This window comes from Psammomys obesus, unplaced genomic scaffold (genome assembly GCF_907164565.1).
Source record: "Psammomys obesus unplaced genomic scaffold, mPsaObe1.curated_primary_1811, whole genome shotgun sequence".
Classification (NCBI taxonomy): domain Eukaryota; kingdom Metazoa; phylum Chordata; class Mammalia; order Rodentia; family Muridae; genus Psammomys; species Psammomys obesus.
The window spans coordinates 6,152,099-6,170,083 of NW_026596256.1; the positions used below are offsets into that span (position 1 = coordinate 6,152,099).

General features: G+C 36.7%; 1 protein-coding gene across 1 annotated transcript in view; it reads right to left on the minus strand.

The window, feature by feature from the left end:
- Positions 1-17,985, minus strand: part of Nbea (neurobeachin) — a 509,877-nt gene that overhangs the window by 407,778 nt on the left and 84,114 nt on the right. Inside the window, exons 9-10 of the mRNA XM_055596761.1 lie at positions 3,604-3,801; positions 2,911-3,044 (exon numbers count right to left, since the gene is read on the minus strand). Coding sequence (XP_055452736.1) covers positions 2,911-3,044; positions 3,604-3,801 — 332 coding nt within the window. The remainder of the gene's footprint in view (positions 1-2,910; positions 3,045-3,603; positions 3,802-17,985) is intronic.

Sequence of the window (17,985 nt, forward strand, 5' to 3'; positions counted from 1 at the left end):
AAAGTTCAAGTCCTATTTCAATATTTTAGTAATTATCTAACATAAATAATATCATTAATAGAAAGGTCACATGTAAAGTAATATGAGCCTTTGTACCTTCTCTTAAAAAGATTGTTAATAGACAGTGTTGAAAATGCAAATCAAAGTATGTGAGAAAAAAAAAAAAACTGGCAAAAATCACTTAGCTCATTCGCCCTAATAACAAACCCAGAGGACACAAGTGATCTACCCACGTATTTTTCCTTCTTGTTCTGAGTAACTATAAGTCCCCATTATTCCAAGGTTTAGTAGAACAAACTATGGTGTGAATGAGTTAATAATATACTGTAAAATGCACTAATAATATTGAGTTCAGGATTTAAAGTAGAGACTGTATGACCTGAAAGTTCAGGAATTGAGTAAGAACATAATATTGCAACATTTGCGATAAAATAAAGGTAGAAAATTCATCCTGCACAAATAAGTCACCTTCCCAGACACCAGAAAGCAAGCTTCTCCTCAAAGAGTGAGTTTACCTTAGCATCTCCCTACACTGAACAAAAACTGAGGCTATGGAAACAATAGAACATTTTATAAAAAGGCACTGCTTAGTACATGGAAAACAAAACACTGCAGAATAAAACAGAGAAACCAGAGCAAAACCTTTACTATAACTTAACTCAATTTCCCTTAAAAGCCACCAAAAATGAGAAATTTACTGTAATTTTGTTTTATATTTATTATACAAACCAACTTTTTAAAAATTATATTCAACTTTCGTTGGAAGATTTAAAATGTTTAAGGTGATTCTTATTTATCTGAAGCAAGTTAATACTGGCTAAAATAAGATAATATATCCTACTTTAAGGTTCCATTCATCTTTATGAACCAATAATCATAAACAAGAAATTCCATAAACCTTTACATAGCTAAAAATCTGTATTCATCATGAGGAAGAAATCCTGTATAGCAAGTTGCTTTTAGCATTTTATGAATAAATGGTTCTCTTACTGATACACACTGTCTTATACCTGGTACCTTGAAAAGTGAACTATACAACTGACTAAAAATGTTTATAAACAGCATGTCTCAGATATCAAGGATTTTGAAATGCTTAATGAAATAATAAAAGATAAGAATTCAAGGGTGCAAATGATGGAAACCTAGTTATCTTGGGTATAGATGTGCATTGTTATTAAAGAGGACTGGAATATTTTTTCCTATGAGGTGTTTTCTATCAGCTATAAATTAAAAACAAAATGTACATCTTTTAATAAGTAAAATTGGGAACTATGAGGGGGAAACTGAGATGAATGATAAAAAAATATATAAAATTAGAATGCCAACTTTTCCACTTTCATCTCCTCGATGAAATAAATAAATTTAAATATTAAGATAAATATTTGCACTAAAATGAGTTTTGAACTGAAGCAGAAAAGCAATTTCATAAATGTTGTTTAAAAGGCCCAAATAACCATTACATATAGTTTAAAAATAAGATTTTATAATAGCAAATCATAAGGCAATACATTATTATAATGATTTTATTTGTAATACTCCAACCTATCATCTTTCTAAACCTTTACTGCGAAAAATAATCTCTTTTAGATTAAAAATTTATGAATTTCAAGTAATTTCTAAGGACTGTTTAAATAGCAAGGCATTTTCTCTTGGTTTTTCTTTACAGCATTTTAAACTAATAAAATAAAGGTCATAATGCATACTCCCTTTAAGTGATAAATAACAAAAAAAATTAAATTCAGGATCATAAAGCATAGTTTGTTTGTTTTTGTATGTCTGCTTTCACTCAGCTGACCTATAAATGGATTAAAATAAGTGAATGTTCACTGCAAAGTAATAGCCCAGAAGGACATAACCTCAGGTTTCATTTCACCTCAAAGCTTTTAACTTTAAGAACTCCAACCTTTATATTACATTGAAATAAAGGGTAACATAGAGATAGGCACTGAATGTCATAAATGAATATCAGATTTATCTTCATATATGTGTCATACAAAATGACAGTCTCAGCACAGAAACAATACCACTGCCAATACTAGCCAGAAGTCTTCAAAGTCAGCACAGCTAATTTGAAAACATCCTGCCTTATATTTCACCGGATTTTAAACTTTTCCCACAGCTTCATTCACTACATTTCCATTAATTTAAAATGCAACAACCCATTAAAATGCTAATATGCATATGTACATAGTCAACTCATGAAGCCTTTATTATTTTGGACTGAAAAAAATAATGTTTGTCTGTATAACTCTTAAAATCCAAAGCAAACAGGATATACAATGCTAAAACTTACACTCAATGCCTTAGAAAATTCATAAAGCAGAGTTTGATATACATGGTACTTTTACTAAAATAAGGAAAGTTATAAAACTTCCCTTCAACTTCATTAAAAAGGCATTTCACTTACTGGAACATGAACAAATCACCATTTTTGTGTCCCTCAAAATTGAACTATATTTAAAGAAAAGTTCATGTTATTTAATACTATTCTAATCTTATATCATGATAAAGCATTATAAGAGCAGTAAGTCTTTAAGCTACAAATTGCATAACTGGTTGAGTATAACTCACCTTAGAAGTTTATTATAATGTGACAGAACTGTGAGCATTTGCTGTGGGTAACTTTGGAGCTAATTAATCCTTTTCCTTAACTGTATGTCATAGTCACTTTATTACATCTAGAATTATTTCTTTCACTTTCTAGGAGAAGATTTTTTTAACGATAATCAGAATGTAAGAATTGGGAGTTTTCTTTTATATATTATGCAGCTATATGTCTCCCTTAGTTCTAAAAACAATCTTATTAACACTTAAGGCCAAAGATTGTAATCTATTACATAGCATGGAACAGACCATGAATTAAACTAAGAGCATAAACAGCAGTATATAGTACATTCAAAGAAAACTTACCAGACAGTTGTTTCCACTTGACTGTCATTGAGCTGTCGATTGTCCAGTTGGGCAAAAAGTGGGAAAAGTACTTGAATCCCTCCAATTGAATGAATTGCACTATGAATTGAATGTGTTACTATAGCTTTCACATCCTACATCAAAGACAAAATATTTATTAAACCGCCATGACAACATGATTGTCATCACCATTTCCTACCCAGGTATCTTTGTATAGTTAGTGTATTCTGATATTGTAAGAGTTTCAAGCATAAAATAACTTAGAGACATACATGTGAACAGTAAAAATAGTGTCTCTTTGACTAGTCTCTTTTAAAGCTGGAATAAACTGTGAAGCCATTATCCTAAACTATGAAGCCAAATTAAGTTATTCTAGACGAAAGTATTATTATTATTGGGTTTAAGGACACTCAAGCAATCTTCAAGATGGCAGATAAGACATTCTCAAATCAGAGGATTTTTTTTATACCTATCAACTTCATGTTCAGGGAGTCAACACATTTTTCAAAGGACACAGAAACAAATAATCACATATGGAACAAGCTTCCAAGTAAGTCAAAAAGTTAAGACAAAAGCTTGTTTTAAGAATGCGAAAGCAAAACCAGCTGTAGCATTTCGCAGGTAAGTGCTTACTGAGGGAAATGAAAACACTCTCAGTGCTAACACCATAAGCACCAAACACCATCCACCTACCTGGAGCATCAGTGCATGTGGGGAATGCACAAATATGGATGCATTTTCTTTTGGTGAGGACTCCAGACAAAGCTGAGCATCAGTGGCCTTGGCATTGTATGAAAAGGCAATACTACTTGCAAGTTTCCCATCATATAGAACCTGTTTGTGATGTTCTGCCAAATGAATATCACTCTCAGATTTAAATTTGAAGGTACTCTGCAAAAATAAAGCTTCATTAATACTCCTTTTAAAGTAAGAGTAAACTCTAAATATTTAAAACAGAGACACGACTACAGTAACGGCTTATCACGCTCCCTCCAATTCTCTGGCATTATATGGTAGTGCTGAATATCTTGCTATACTCACTTCAGTTCTGAGAGCTGTTTGATCTAGTAACAGAAAATATTGGTTGTTGTTGGTGGTGGTTGTTTTTTCTTGTTGTTGTTTTGTTTTAAGACTAACGCGGTTGTTTTTTATTAACTCAAATACTTACAAACACTGTAGACCAAGTACGTCCTGCAAAATTCAAGCAGTTTTCTATCTCTGGCCTGAAAACTATCTGTAGTCTTTTAAATTCCAGTTTGAATGTAAACCACTAATTACCGAATGTAAGTCAAGAAAAAGGAAAATAAGCTATTAATCACATGTATCCAAAGTGTGGATGGTACTTTTATATTAAAATATGTTTAGTTATTTTAATACTAGAAATAAGCAATATTGCCCTATTTAGATCAGTTATTTCATTCTACTTAATTAAGTGAAATATAGAACATTACTTCTCACTTCAAGGCTTCTAAATTTAATTACTTTTTAAACTCATTGCTTCACACTTCTCAAAATAAAAGTAACAGTTGCAAAATATTCTATTTTTAAAATTAAAATTTTATTTTCCCTAATATATACGACAAAAGAAACTTACAACCAGAATTTCTAAAAATATTTCATAAAATTATGATTTAAGCAGGAAGTGATGCTGCTAAAATAAAGTTATCTAATTCTACTCCTCCCACCCTGGCTGACTTTGTATTGTAAAATAACATTTATAAAACAGTTTTAAAAAAATTATAAATTTTTAAAAGGGTTACTATTTGTATTTAACATACTCATTTTACACTATCATTTTAATAAATGTTAGCATGTAGACCTCTGTTGCAGACCACCAATCACAGAATACTTCAGAAGAATAAAATATGAACTAAATTGTAGGAAAAAAAAACTATCTAATGGAAGATAAAAGAAATCAAGAACCACCAAAGTAAGTCACCCAGGAAAGGAAGAAAGAAAACTGCATGGGATGTGTAAGCAAGGGCGGAGTTGGAGAGTTGCAGTCCTGGTTGAAGCCACATGGAGGTACTGGGAGCACTTGCTGAAGTTGGAGTAACATATGCCCCAGCTTGTTAAATTGTTAAATGAAGAAAAGACTTTTAATGACATCTGAACAGCATACTAAGATGAGAGAGTGAGGGGAAGGTTCAAAACTGTACAGAAAGGGGTTTAACTGAGGGCTGCCTGTTCCTCGATTAAGTAAGTATTCACTACTAAACTTCTTTTCCCCTTGCAGCTAGTCATATGGGTGCACAACCCTTGTCCAACATGCAGCCTATATCAAAACAACACAGATGTGTGCTCACTCCTAAGCACCTTAGAGAGCATCATTTCTTCTAAAGCATATGTCCAAGCATCAGAGAGCCTGAGTGATGACCCAATGTTTTAAAAATGAATTATTTTGCCTCTTACTTATCAAACTTGCTTTTAATTATTTTTATAAAACATGTGGATATTAGACATATAATATAGGACAAACTACTAAAATTTGTACACCTGAAAAAGCTAAGCAAGAAGGAGGACCCTGAGTAAGATGCTCAATCCTCATTCAGAAAGGCAAACTGGATAGACATCAGAAGAGGGAGAAAACAGGAAATAGGACAGGAGCCTACCACAGAGGGCCTCTGAAAGACTCTACCAAGCAGGGTATCGAAGCAGATGCTGAGACTCACAGCCAAACTTTGGGCAGAGTGCAGAGAATCTTATGAAATATGGGGGAGATAGAAAGACCTGGAGGGGACAGGAGCTCCACAAGGAGAGCAACAGAACCAAAAAATCTGGGCCCAGGGGTCTTTTCTGAGAATGATACTCCAACCAAGGACCATGCATGGAGATAGCCTAGAAACCCTGCACTGATGTAGCCCATGTCAGCTCAATCTTCAAGTGAGTTCCCTAGTCAGGGGAACAAGGACTGTCTCTGACATGAACTCCATGGCTGGCTCTTCCTGAAGTGGGGAGCAGCCGTATCAGGCCACAGAGGAAGACAATGAGCCAGTTTTGATGAGACATGATAGGCTAGGGTCAAATGGAAGGGGAGGAAGACCTCTTCTGTCATTGGACTGGGGCAGATTCATAGGAGTAGAAGAGGGATGGAGGGCAGGACTGAAATGGAACGAGGGAGGGGGATACACCTGGAATAAAAAGAGAATAAATTGTAATAAATTACAAAATTCTTTTTATTTTATTTTTTTTCTGAAACTATAATTGATTATTCATTTTGCAAATCGAATATAAATAAAGCCCCATCATGAGAGTTTCTGTGACTCTCATAATAATCTTGAAATTATACTATTTTATCAACTAAATCAGATACTTATTGTTTCTCCATAAAGCCATACATAAACACATACCTATAAACATTTACTAGGATAGTAAAATCCATGAACGAATGATAAAGTTAAATAATATGTTCACTAATGTGTACACTAACAACAGCGTATATGAAATGCATCTTAAATATAATCCACAGCTGCAAAAACACAACAAATAAAATTCCCTGCTAGTTTAAAAATGCCAAGATATTTAAATCAATATAAAATTAAAATGTTACTTTCTCTCTCAAGAACTCTCTAAATATATTTGTATTTGAAGAGTATTTCTATTTTCTTCTTCTTCTGATGTCCATCCTCTTTGCCTTTCCGGATGGGGATTGAGGGTTTTAGTAAGGGTCCTCTCTCTTGATTAGTTTCTTTAGATATATAGATTTTAGTAGGTTTATCCTATATTATATGTCTATATGAGTGAGTATAGATCATGTGCATCTTTCTGCTTCTGGGACAGTTCACTCAGGATGATCTTTTCCAGATCCCACCATTTATCTGCAAATTTTGTGATTTCCTTGTTTTTTTATTGCTGAGTAATATTCCATTGTGTAGATATATCACAATTTGTGCATCCATTTCTTCACTGAGGGGCATCTGGGCTGTTTCTAGCTTCTGGCTATTACAAATAAGGCTGCTACAAACATGGTTGAGCAAATGTCCTTATTGTGTACTTGAGAATCTTTTGGATATATGCCTAGGACTGGTATAGCTGGATCATGAGGAAGCGCTATTCCTAGATGTCTGAGAAGGCGCCAGATTGACTTCCAGAGTGGTTGTACAAGTTTACATTCCCACCAGCAATGAAGGAGGGTTCCCCTTTCTCCACAACCTCTCCAGCATGTGTTGTCACTTGAGTTTTCATCTTAGCCATTCTGATGGGTGTAAGGTGAAATCTCAGGGTCATTTTGATTTGCATTTCCTTGATGACTAATGACGTTGAACATTTCTTTTTTTTTTTTATTTTTTTTTATTTTTTTTTTTTTTTATTAATTACACTTTATTCATTTTGTATCCCCCCATAAGCCCCTCCCTCCTCCCCTGCCAATCCCACCCTCCCTCCCCTTTCTGCATGCATGCCACTCCCCAAGTCCACTGATAGGGGAGGTCCTCCTCTCCTTCTTTCTGATCTTAGTCTATCAGTTCTCATCAAAAGTGGCTGCATTGTCCTCTACTGTGGCCTGGTAAGGCTGCTCCCCCCCAGGGGGAAGTGATCAAAGAGCAGGCCAATCAGATTATGTCAGAGGCAGTCCCTCTTCCCATTACTATGTAACCCACTTGGACACTGAACTGCCATGGGCTACACCTGTGCAGGGGTTCCAGGTCATCTCCACAAATAGTCCTTGGTTGGAGTAGGAGTCTCTGGGAAGTTCCCTGTGTTCAAATTATCTTGTTCTGTTGCTCTGCTTGTGGAGTTCCCGTTGAACATTTCTTTAAGAGTTTCTCTGCCATTCGATATTCCTCTACAAAGAGTTCTCTGTTTAGCTCTGTTCCCCATTTTTTAATTGGATTACTTGGTTTGCTGCTTTTCAGCTTCTTTACTTCTTTATATATACTGAAATATTAGTCCTCTGTCAGATAAAGGGTTGGTGAAGATTCTTTCCCAATCTGTAGGCAGTCGTTTTGTTTTGATGACGGTGTCCTTTGCTTTACAGAAGCTTTTCAGTTTCATGAGGTCCCATTTATTGATTGTTGCTCTTAGAGCCTGTGCTGTTAGGAACCTGCCACAGAGGGCCTCTGAAAGGCTCTTCCCTGCAGACTATCAAAGCAGATGCTGAGATTTATGGCCAACTGTTGGGCAGAGTGCATGGAATCTTATGTAAGAAGTAGGAAACAGTAAGATCTGGAGAGGACAGATCCCCACAAGGAGAGCAATAGAACCAGAAAATTTGGACACAGGGGTCTTCCCAGAGACTCATACTCCAACCAAGTACCAGGCATGGAGATAACCTAGAACCCCTGCACAGATGTAGCCCATGGCAGTTTATTATCCAAGTTGCATAGTTGGTTACATAGTAATGAGAAGAGGGACTGCCTCTGAAATAATCTGATTGGCCTGTTCTTTGATCACCTCCCACTGAGGGGGGAGCAGCCTTACCAGGCCATAGAAGATGACAATGCTGCCATTCCTGATGTGATCGCATAGACTAAGATCAGAAGGAAGGAGAGGAGAACCTCCCCTATCAATGGACTTGGGGAGGTACATGCATGAAGAAGGGGGAAGGAGGGTGGGACCAGGAGGGGAGGAGGGAGGAGCTTATGGGGGGATACAAAGTAAATAAAGTGTAATTAATAAAATAAAATTAAATTAAAAAAGAAATAGTGAGGAACATCACATCTAGCTTAAAAAAAGAGTATTTCTAAATGAATGATATAAATTTTATAACAGAAACTTAATTTTTATTGATCCTCCAAAAAGGAATCTAGAGATTCATTGCAATCCCCAACATTCCAACATTCTATAGCCCCGCCCTCTTTTTCCCTCCCAATCCAGCTCACCCTCTTCTCCTATGCCTCTCCCCCAATCCACTGATAGGGGAGGTCCTCCTCCCCTTCCACCTGACCCTAGTCTATCAGATCTCATCAGGATTGGCTTCATTGTCTTCTTCTGTGGCCTACTAGGCTGCTTCCCTGTCAGGGGGAGGTGATCAAAGAGCCAGCCACTAAGTTCATGTCAGAGACAGCCCCTGTTCCCCTTAACAGACCTTGAAAGGACAATTCTCACCTTCATATGAAAAAAAGCAAAAACCCAGGATAGGTAAAACAATCCTAAGCAATAAAAGCCCTGCTAGAGGTCTCGCCATTCCCAATTTCAAGTTATACTACAAAGTCATAGTAATAAAAATAACATGGTATCATTGTCAAAAAAAAAAAAAAGATACATTGATCAATGGAATCAAACTGAAGACCCTGACATAAATCCAAACATCTATGGACACCTTATTTTTGATTAAAAAAAAAAAAAAAAAAAAAACTAGAAATATACACTGGGGAAAAAAAGACAGCAACTTCAACAAATGGTGCTGCTTAAACTGGATTATTACATGTAGAAGAATCAAAAGAGGTCCATACTTTTCACCCTGCACAAAACTTAACTCCAAATAAATGGAAGACCTCAAAGTAAAACCAGAAACACTGAATCTGATAGAAGAGAAAGGGCGGAACAGCATGGGTGGCTGGAGCCTGACGACGGTGAAGACAGGGGCATAGCCAAGCAAAGGATGAGGAGGATAGGGACCACATTTGCCTAAGGGAAGCAGCTACAATGTGTGTCAGCCTTCCAAAGAAATCAGGGTAACAAGGCTGTTCTGCAGATCTAAAAGTGACCTGGAGGTCAGATAGATAAGGGAAGGTATCTGCTAAGGAGCTTGGTCCCATGTGAGGGCTGAAAAAAAGAGTTAAGAGGGTATCCATGAAGGAAATAGGAAAAGGTTCAGAAAACACACCAGAATGTGCCTTAAAATATTCATATAGACATTTTTATGAAAAATCTTAGAACCTGCCCAAGCAACTATGCAAACACCTTTAATCCCAGCATTTGGGCAACAGAGGCAAGCAAATCTCTATGAGTTCAAGGCGCCAGACTGGTCTAGAGGGCAACCAAGGCTACAAAGAGAAACCCTGTCTCAAAAAACAAAACAAACAGGAAAAAAGAGAAAGAAAGAAGGAAACAATGAAACAAAGAAAGAAAAAGAAAATCTGAGAAACTGTTCAGTCAGCAGGTTTAAAGATACTGTACAATATAAATGTAGCAAACTGAACTGTTTTCTTGGAAGGAACATTATGGGAAAATTAACAAAAATTTAACGGGTTCTAAAGCTTAGCTAATGCATTCATTATAGCCAGACTTATTGCAACACAATAATTTGGAAGAAGAGTGTTCTTGTCTGTAAAACAAAACATTCAGTGATAAAGAGACATAATAAGAGCAGTTATTTTCAAGTAATTTAGGGGAAAACTGTTTATTATAGTAATTATAAATTTTCTGTAAATTTTATCTTTAGATTTTGAAATAAGAAAAATAAAGAAGATAAAGTTTTAAGGAAATTGCAAAAGTAAGCAAAGTAGATTGAATATGTATAGTCAATGTTCTTAAAACACCAGGCCCAAAGAAGCAGACTCATAATCTCAGAGAATTAAGAGGCTGAGGGAGGGAGACTACATAGTCAAGGCCGCCTGGACTAAACTAAGTTCAACACAAGCCCACCAACTTAGTGAAGCCCTTTCTCAATACTATACAAATACATTATGAGAGATATACCTCAGTGTAGAGTTTTCCTAGAATACATAAAGCCCCATATTCAATCTCAAGTAATGAAGGGGAAAAAGAAAAAAGTTTCAAAGCAACAAAACAGAAAAACAATTAATGATAATAATAATACCAAATAGTGTTAACAAAAATTTTTGAAACATAAAAATATACAAAACATTCCACATATATGCAAAATTAACAACCTCAAGACATAGCAATGTTATTGAGTTTTAAGAAAAGACAGCAGAACCAGGAATAGTAGTTCATGCCTTCAACCAGCACATGAGTTCCAGGCCAGCCAGAGATACTCAGTCAGTCTTGTTTGAAAATATAAATCTTACCCAGGCACCTGTGATCCCAGCACTGTGAGAGGCAGAGGCAAGTGGATCACTGTGAGGTTGAGGACAGCTTAGTATACAAAGCAAGTCCAGGACAGCCAAAGCTACCCAGAGAAACCTTGTCTCGGGGAAAAAAACAAAAAACAAACCTATGTAATCTTGCCTTAAATTATGACAGAGGATACGAGTTATTTACTCCTATAAATTTATCTTGCTCACTTATCCAATATTCACCAAAATAAATGAATAGAATAACAAATGTTCTTTTTCATATTTAGTTTATCCTATCCATTACCCTATACCTCATTTCTTTCCTTTTTTTTACTTAACATATTTTTAATTAAATTTTATTTTTTTACATTTTATTCGCTTTGTATCCCAGCTGTAGCCTCCTCCCTCATTCCCTCCCAATCCTACCCTCCCTCCCTCATCTCTTCCCATCCCCCTTTCTAAGGAAATTTCTAGGGAAATTCCTCCTCCCCTTCCATCTGGCCCTAGCTTATCAGGACTCATCAGGACTGGCTGCAATGTCCTCCTCTGTGGCCTGGCAAGGCTGCTCCATGCTCAGGGTGGGGGTGGGGGGAGGTCAGAGAGCCAGACATTGAGTTCATGTCACAGACAGTCCCTGTTCCCCTTATTAGGGAAACCCACTTGGACACTGAGCTGCCATAGGCTACATCCAAGCAGGAGTTCTAGGTTAAATCCATGCATGGTCCTTGGTTGGAGAATCAGTCTCAGAAAAGATCCTTGTGCCCAGATATTTTGGTTCTGCTGCTCTTGTTTCATTCACCCTTTCAATTGTGTAACTGCACAGTTTGATTTGAAAGAGAGGACAAGCGTGTGGCTTTGACTTTACTGACTTTGTTAGTTACTGAACTGTAGTCCATCTCAAACAATTCATTTCTAAACAGTAAAACATGGAAACTATTTACTATAAAAGACGATTTCCAGCCTCTCTCAAATTTTCTGTTAGCAATTTTCTCTATTACATACATTATATACATAAATTTCACATGAAGGATATTTGCTTTAATCAACTGTGTACATTTGAGAGAAATCAAGAAAAAGAGGACTTTCCTTTTACCTATACCTTTTATTTGTAGTGTTGGTGGCTCAGTCCTTAAGCTCTATGCTTCTGAATTGGGTCACTGAAGTGTGCTCTTGTCAAAATTTCCCCTAATTTTTATTTCTCATACCTAAAGATAGTTTCATTGGATGAAGTCTGGCTTGGAAGGGTGTTTTTATTTCATAACTTTAGAAAACTTTGTTCTATCCCAAAATTCCCAATTTTCTGATAAGAAATGTATGGTTTTTCCAAACATTGATTCCTCAATCAGTTTTCTATTTTTTTCTATTTTCAAGGGTTTTCTTTATTTTTGTTTCTCCATTTTTTTGTCTTTTTTTTTTTCTTATGTTTTTGTGGTTGTTTGACTTTTTGTGGGGCTCTTGTTTATGAGCATCTGAAATTGATTACTGGATATCACTGCCCAGTTTCCAAAGGAAAGACTAGATAGAAATAAAAAACTGAATACAGTCCATGAAGGACCAATCCTCCTTTTTAGGGGTCACATGCTCCTAAGCTGGGGTGCTCACCTTGTAACTCCTCTCTCTCCTTAGACACCTAGGATTTACACACAACACAGATGGGAGGTGGAGATGCAGATAGCTGAGCCATTTAACTCAAATCAGAGAGAGGAATGATAGCTTGGGATAGAGCCAGGGACACTGTGCAGGCCTTCTGGCTGTATTGTGAGGGGCAGCAGAAGTGGAGGAAGCTGGAAGCTGGGAACATGGTATCAGGGTTTCTTTTTCAGGAGATTGGCCCCACAACAGTGATGGAGCAGCTGGGGTCACATATTGATTTTTCATTATCACCTGCCTTGAGGATAGCTATCAGGAATGGGTCTCCACGACCTACCTCCTCCCCAATTTGTGCAGCTTAGCCTTGGAGCTGGGAAGCCAGAAGACACAGTAGATGCAGCACTGCACATGGCATTTGGTTTGATAAGATAAATCCTAACAAAGGCTCCTGCAACTTTTACAGGTCCTCCCTCCAAGCACTCCTACAGTTCTCGAAGGGAATGGTAGACTTCCGCAGCACCCTAGCTACTCCTGTGCTCTTCTCCTCCTCTGTTCCATTCTGGCCTTATAGATAGGCAGTTTGGCATGACTCCAGGCTCTTAGCCTGCTCCCAGTTGTACCGCATCAACATGAGCTGGTAGGCCCCTTGATCAAGAAGCATTTCTGTTCCCCCTCCAGGATGAAGCATAAGTTGTCTTTTCCTCACACACCTGGTGTACACTGTCCAAAAGATACCTCTCTGGCTGCTGGCCCAGAGGTTGTATGAGGAAATGCCCAACCTGTTTTTCACATTTCTCCACAAAGGTCTTGTGTTTCTGTTCCCTCACCTCTGCTTCCTTCTCAGGCTTGGCACTGACCATAAAAAACCATCACATCAAAACTAAACAAACCAGTTTTATAGTTTCCTTAAGCACAAAAGCACTAAACAATAGTATATGTGTGCTTGAAAGTGAACTCCTGTGCACCTCTTCCAGCTGCTGGCCCTCCTGCACTCCTCACAAGGTACTCTGCTCCTCAGACACTGCTGTGCCTCAGCCATCTCCAGCAACTTCCGCTGCAACTGGCACTTACAGCAGCCCCAGGCAAGATGTTCTGTCTCTTCTGAAACTGGTCCAAGTGCTCAACTCTCTTAAATTTATTTGAAGTGCAGTTACTAAGGTCTTTAGATCTATCATACCTAAAATATTTGTACATTCTACTTCAGACATACTTCTATGTCACTTTCGTTTATGCTCAATATATTAGACATTCCAACAAACAAAAGACCCTGGATAACTAAAGCAAACTTGAGGGAAAAGAATAATGTTCATATCTGTATCAGGTTCTAACATAGGACCAGAGTAAGAAAAACAGCAAGTATCTGGCACAAAAGCAGATGTCCCAACTACTATGGAAATCCTCATGAAGTTACTTAGCCCGTGAAAAACTGATTCACCCTATGATACACTATACTACTCCGGGTGTTTTCCCAAAGGACTCCAAGTCAGCACATTACAGAGACACCTGCATATCAGTGCTCAATATACATCTAGCTACAGTAGCTAAGTTATGAAACCAATCCAGGTATCCTACAAAAGAAAAATGGATTAAAAAAAATGAGTCACATCTATATAATGGAAATATTTATTTAGCCATAAAGAGAATGAAATTGTGTCATTAGCAGGAAAATGGCTGCAACTACAGAAAATCATATTAATAAGTTCAGCCAGTTTCATAAAAATAAAAATAGTATGTTTTTTTTCTTATTTGTGGTTTACGCATTTTAAAGGTTAAGGGAGTCATACTCAAATGTGTGATATAAAAGTAGAAACAAAGGTGCTCCAGGTATTTCCAGCCCATATGGACAGCTCTGAATGCAGCTAAATGGAAAGACATATACTTAGTTACCGACAGCACTGTGAGAATTTTTATTTTGCAACTTTTTTCTATAGTAATTGTGAGATTCTTAAATATGAACTCTGTAGGTTACAATAATGTATTAAAATGAAAAAAAGGAAGGGAAACCCCTCTTGGGGGTACAGAGAGATACAGGAGTAAGGTTACAAAAGTAATGGGAATGTGATGTAACAGCCTCACCATACAACGTATTCTTGTATCAAAGTTTTCGTGTAATATTTTATCAGGCAAACTGACTAACTTAAATCCTACATACTCTGCACAGTCTAAATATATACAGCTCTCTTGCAAGCAGTGACTTTGCTCACTGAAGTGAAGTGTGTGAATGTGGCTGGGTTTTGTTTGCATTTTTTTCTTAATCTAAATTTCTAGTAAACCCCTGTTTACTAAAGAGTTTTGCAAAGAGTTTTGCAAACACAAACTGTTGAACAATAACTGTACTTTGTATTTCCAACTGACAAAATTCATGTGTGCTCATGAATTTACAATCTTCATTAAATAATGGTTAGGTGTATACAGAGTTCTATAACTTAATATAATACTTTCTCATGCCATGCCCACAACTAGAGGTATTTCTTGTATAAATGCCAAACTTCAGTGAAGACACTCCATACCCTACATCCAGGTACTACTTGTAGAAGGAGTACAGTGACTTAGGACTTCTTCTCATTGTTACCACTGTTATAACAGAACATGCCAAAAAGAACCAAATGATACATTTCTAATTTGTAAAGCTGTTCAACATAATGCTGGCTCCTTTCTTAGTAGAAGAACTATATATATATAATACTTAGATCTTTCCCCTTCCATTATGTGCTCCTAGGAAGTTCTTATTGATTCTGAATTTTACTTATATTAATGATACTGTATTAATACTTATATTATTTATCAATTTCTCATCTTTATATATATATATTGTTGTCACTGCACTTAATATCATTTAATTAGTGCTTAAGAAAAGTTATTTCACAGTGTGGGAAGCAGTTCACTGGTAAAGAACACCCAGGGGTCCTACGTTCAGTTCCCAGAACCCAAATAGCAGCACAACAACAACAAAAAAAAAATCTGCGGTTCCATTTCCATGGGAGTATACATACATAGATGCAGACAAACACTCTATGTATGAGTATGTCTGTGTGTGTGTGTACATATATATGTACATATGTTGAGCAATATGTATATATACATATGTATATATATGTATATACATGTACTTTAAACTTTAAAACTATATACAGCAAACAGATTGCCAATATCAATTTAAATGGAGAAAAACTCGAAGCTATTCCACTAAAATCAGTGACAAAGACTAGTTTACGCACTCTCTCCATGCTTCTTCAATATATTACTATGAAGGATGCTCTGCTAAACTTGCAGACGGGCGCCTGACAGAGTTGTTCTCTGACAGGCACTAACTAGCAGCACCTCAAAACAGATAAGGAGGTTCACAGCCAAACACTGGGTAATGTATAGGGCATCTTGTGGGAAAGTGGGAAGAAAAAGAAAAAGAAAAGAACCTGGAGGTGACAGGAGCTTCACAAGAAGACCAACAGAGCTAATGAACCAGGGCCCAGAGGGACTTGCTGAGACTGAAGCATCAACCAAGAAACATGTGTGAACTGGACCTAGGCCCCCTACACAGATGTAGCAGGTGGGTAGCTTAGGCCTCATGTGGGTCCTCTCCTATGGGAAGCAGGGACTGCATTAGACATGGACTCACTTTCCAACGACTTTTTGATCACTTCCCCCGGGGCGGGACTATCTTGCCAGGCTACAGGGGAAGAAGACAAACTCAGCCCTGATGCAACTTGATGAGCTGGGCTGGTTGGGAAAGGGATCTGAGAAAGCGGAAAAGGAAAGGCCAAACTGGGAGGAGTGAGAGAGTGGGACTGTGAGGAGAGGAGAGATGGGCTACAACAAGGATGTAAAATGAATTTAAAGAAATAAAAAAATGAAAGAAAACAAGGTTCTCTAAATCAACATGGGCAAAGCTCCTATGAACTCACCAAAACGGAGGCAGCATGAATAGTGCCTACATAACAGGTTCTCTGTGCTTATATGACTTCCAGTTTAGTGTTTGTATGGGATTCCTGAGTGTGGAAGCAAGTGGGTCTCTGAGATATGTGTCTTTTCTTCAGCTCTTTTCCTTCTGTTTGCTTGTCTTGTCCAACTCTGATATGTTTTACTAGTAATCCTTAGAACCCTGTATGTTTTCTAATGTGAGAAAGGGATCCAGATGGGAGGAGAGATGAGAGGAAGTGGGAGGAATAGAGGTCCTGGGAGCAGTAATCAGGACATATTATGTGAGAAAGAAATCTATAAAGGGGGGTAGGACTGGTATAGGGGGAGAAGTGGCTATACTAACACCAATTCATATCTAGGCCTACTGAAACAAAGAAAACTAAATGGATACAAGACAGCAGCATGTAATGTCACTGTGACAAAAAAAAAAAAAAAAAAAAAAAAAAAACAGCAAGACTCTTCTAAGTATTTTGGTTCTTAAAAATCACCAGGAACAAAAAGATCTTTAAAAAGAATAATTTTGTTACTTACAAGTCTACAATAAAGCAAAATAAGAAAACAAAAACATGAATGTAAAAAGGCTTAAAGAATATTTTAATATTTTGTGTTATTCTTCCATAAAAATCTTCACATTAATTTAAACATTAAACTTAAAAAAGCAGCAATGCTTTAAATTAAGATATATGTTCCTCAAACATTATCAACTTTGATTTAATTTGTTTGTTTGTTTGTTTGTTTTCAGACAGAATTTCTCTATGGAGCCCAGGCTGTCCTAGAACTTACTCTGTAGATCAGACCTAGACCTCAGAAATCTGACTGCCTCCAAAATGCTGGAATTAAAGGCATGCACTACCAGTGACTGACTCAACTTTGATTTATAATGTATAAGTTTGTCTCACCTCCAAATAGTCTAAAATTGTATAACTCCGAATGTGATATAAATAATCTACCCATACTTAACCAAGTATCCTCATTAAAAACTAATTCATAGGAATCAATGCTATATCTTGCCTAAAATGTATCTATTTCACAGCAAAATAGAAATCAGAATATATGATAAGTCAGTGTCAGTGGTTTTGTGACAGGAGCACACCTATTACCCCGTTCTTTACACAATACTAGGAACAAATAAATGCACATGCATAAAATGAGTGACCTCAATAGGACACAGCATTTGACAATGCTTCTTCCTCTAACTCTCTAACCCATGTTACCCTTTCCAACAAATCATTTTTATTGAAGATTTATGTATTTGTGTATTTTATGTGTATGAGTGCTCTACCTGCATGTAAGTCTGCATGCCAGAAGAGGGCATCAGATCCCATTATAGATAGTTATGAGCCACCATTTGGTTGCTGTCTGGAACAGCAGGGAGTGCTCTTGCCTCCTGAGTGCTCAAGCACTCAGCCCTTGAGGAGTCATTTTGGATGATCATAATATAATGTACATATTTCACAATCTGAGATGTCAAATACCATTGTAATAAGCAACATACTGTTAGAAAATACTTTTTCAGAACTGATAACTAAAGGCATATCTTTAATATCAAAATACCTTCATTAAAATAAAAAAAAACCATGAAAGGATAATAATTAAAAATAGAAAGAATAGATGAAAAGAACAATCACAGTAACCACTTAACCACACTGAACAAAAATTTTCACTA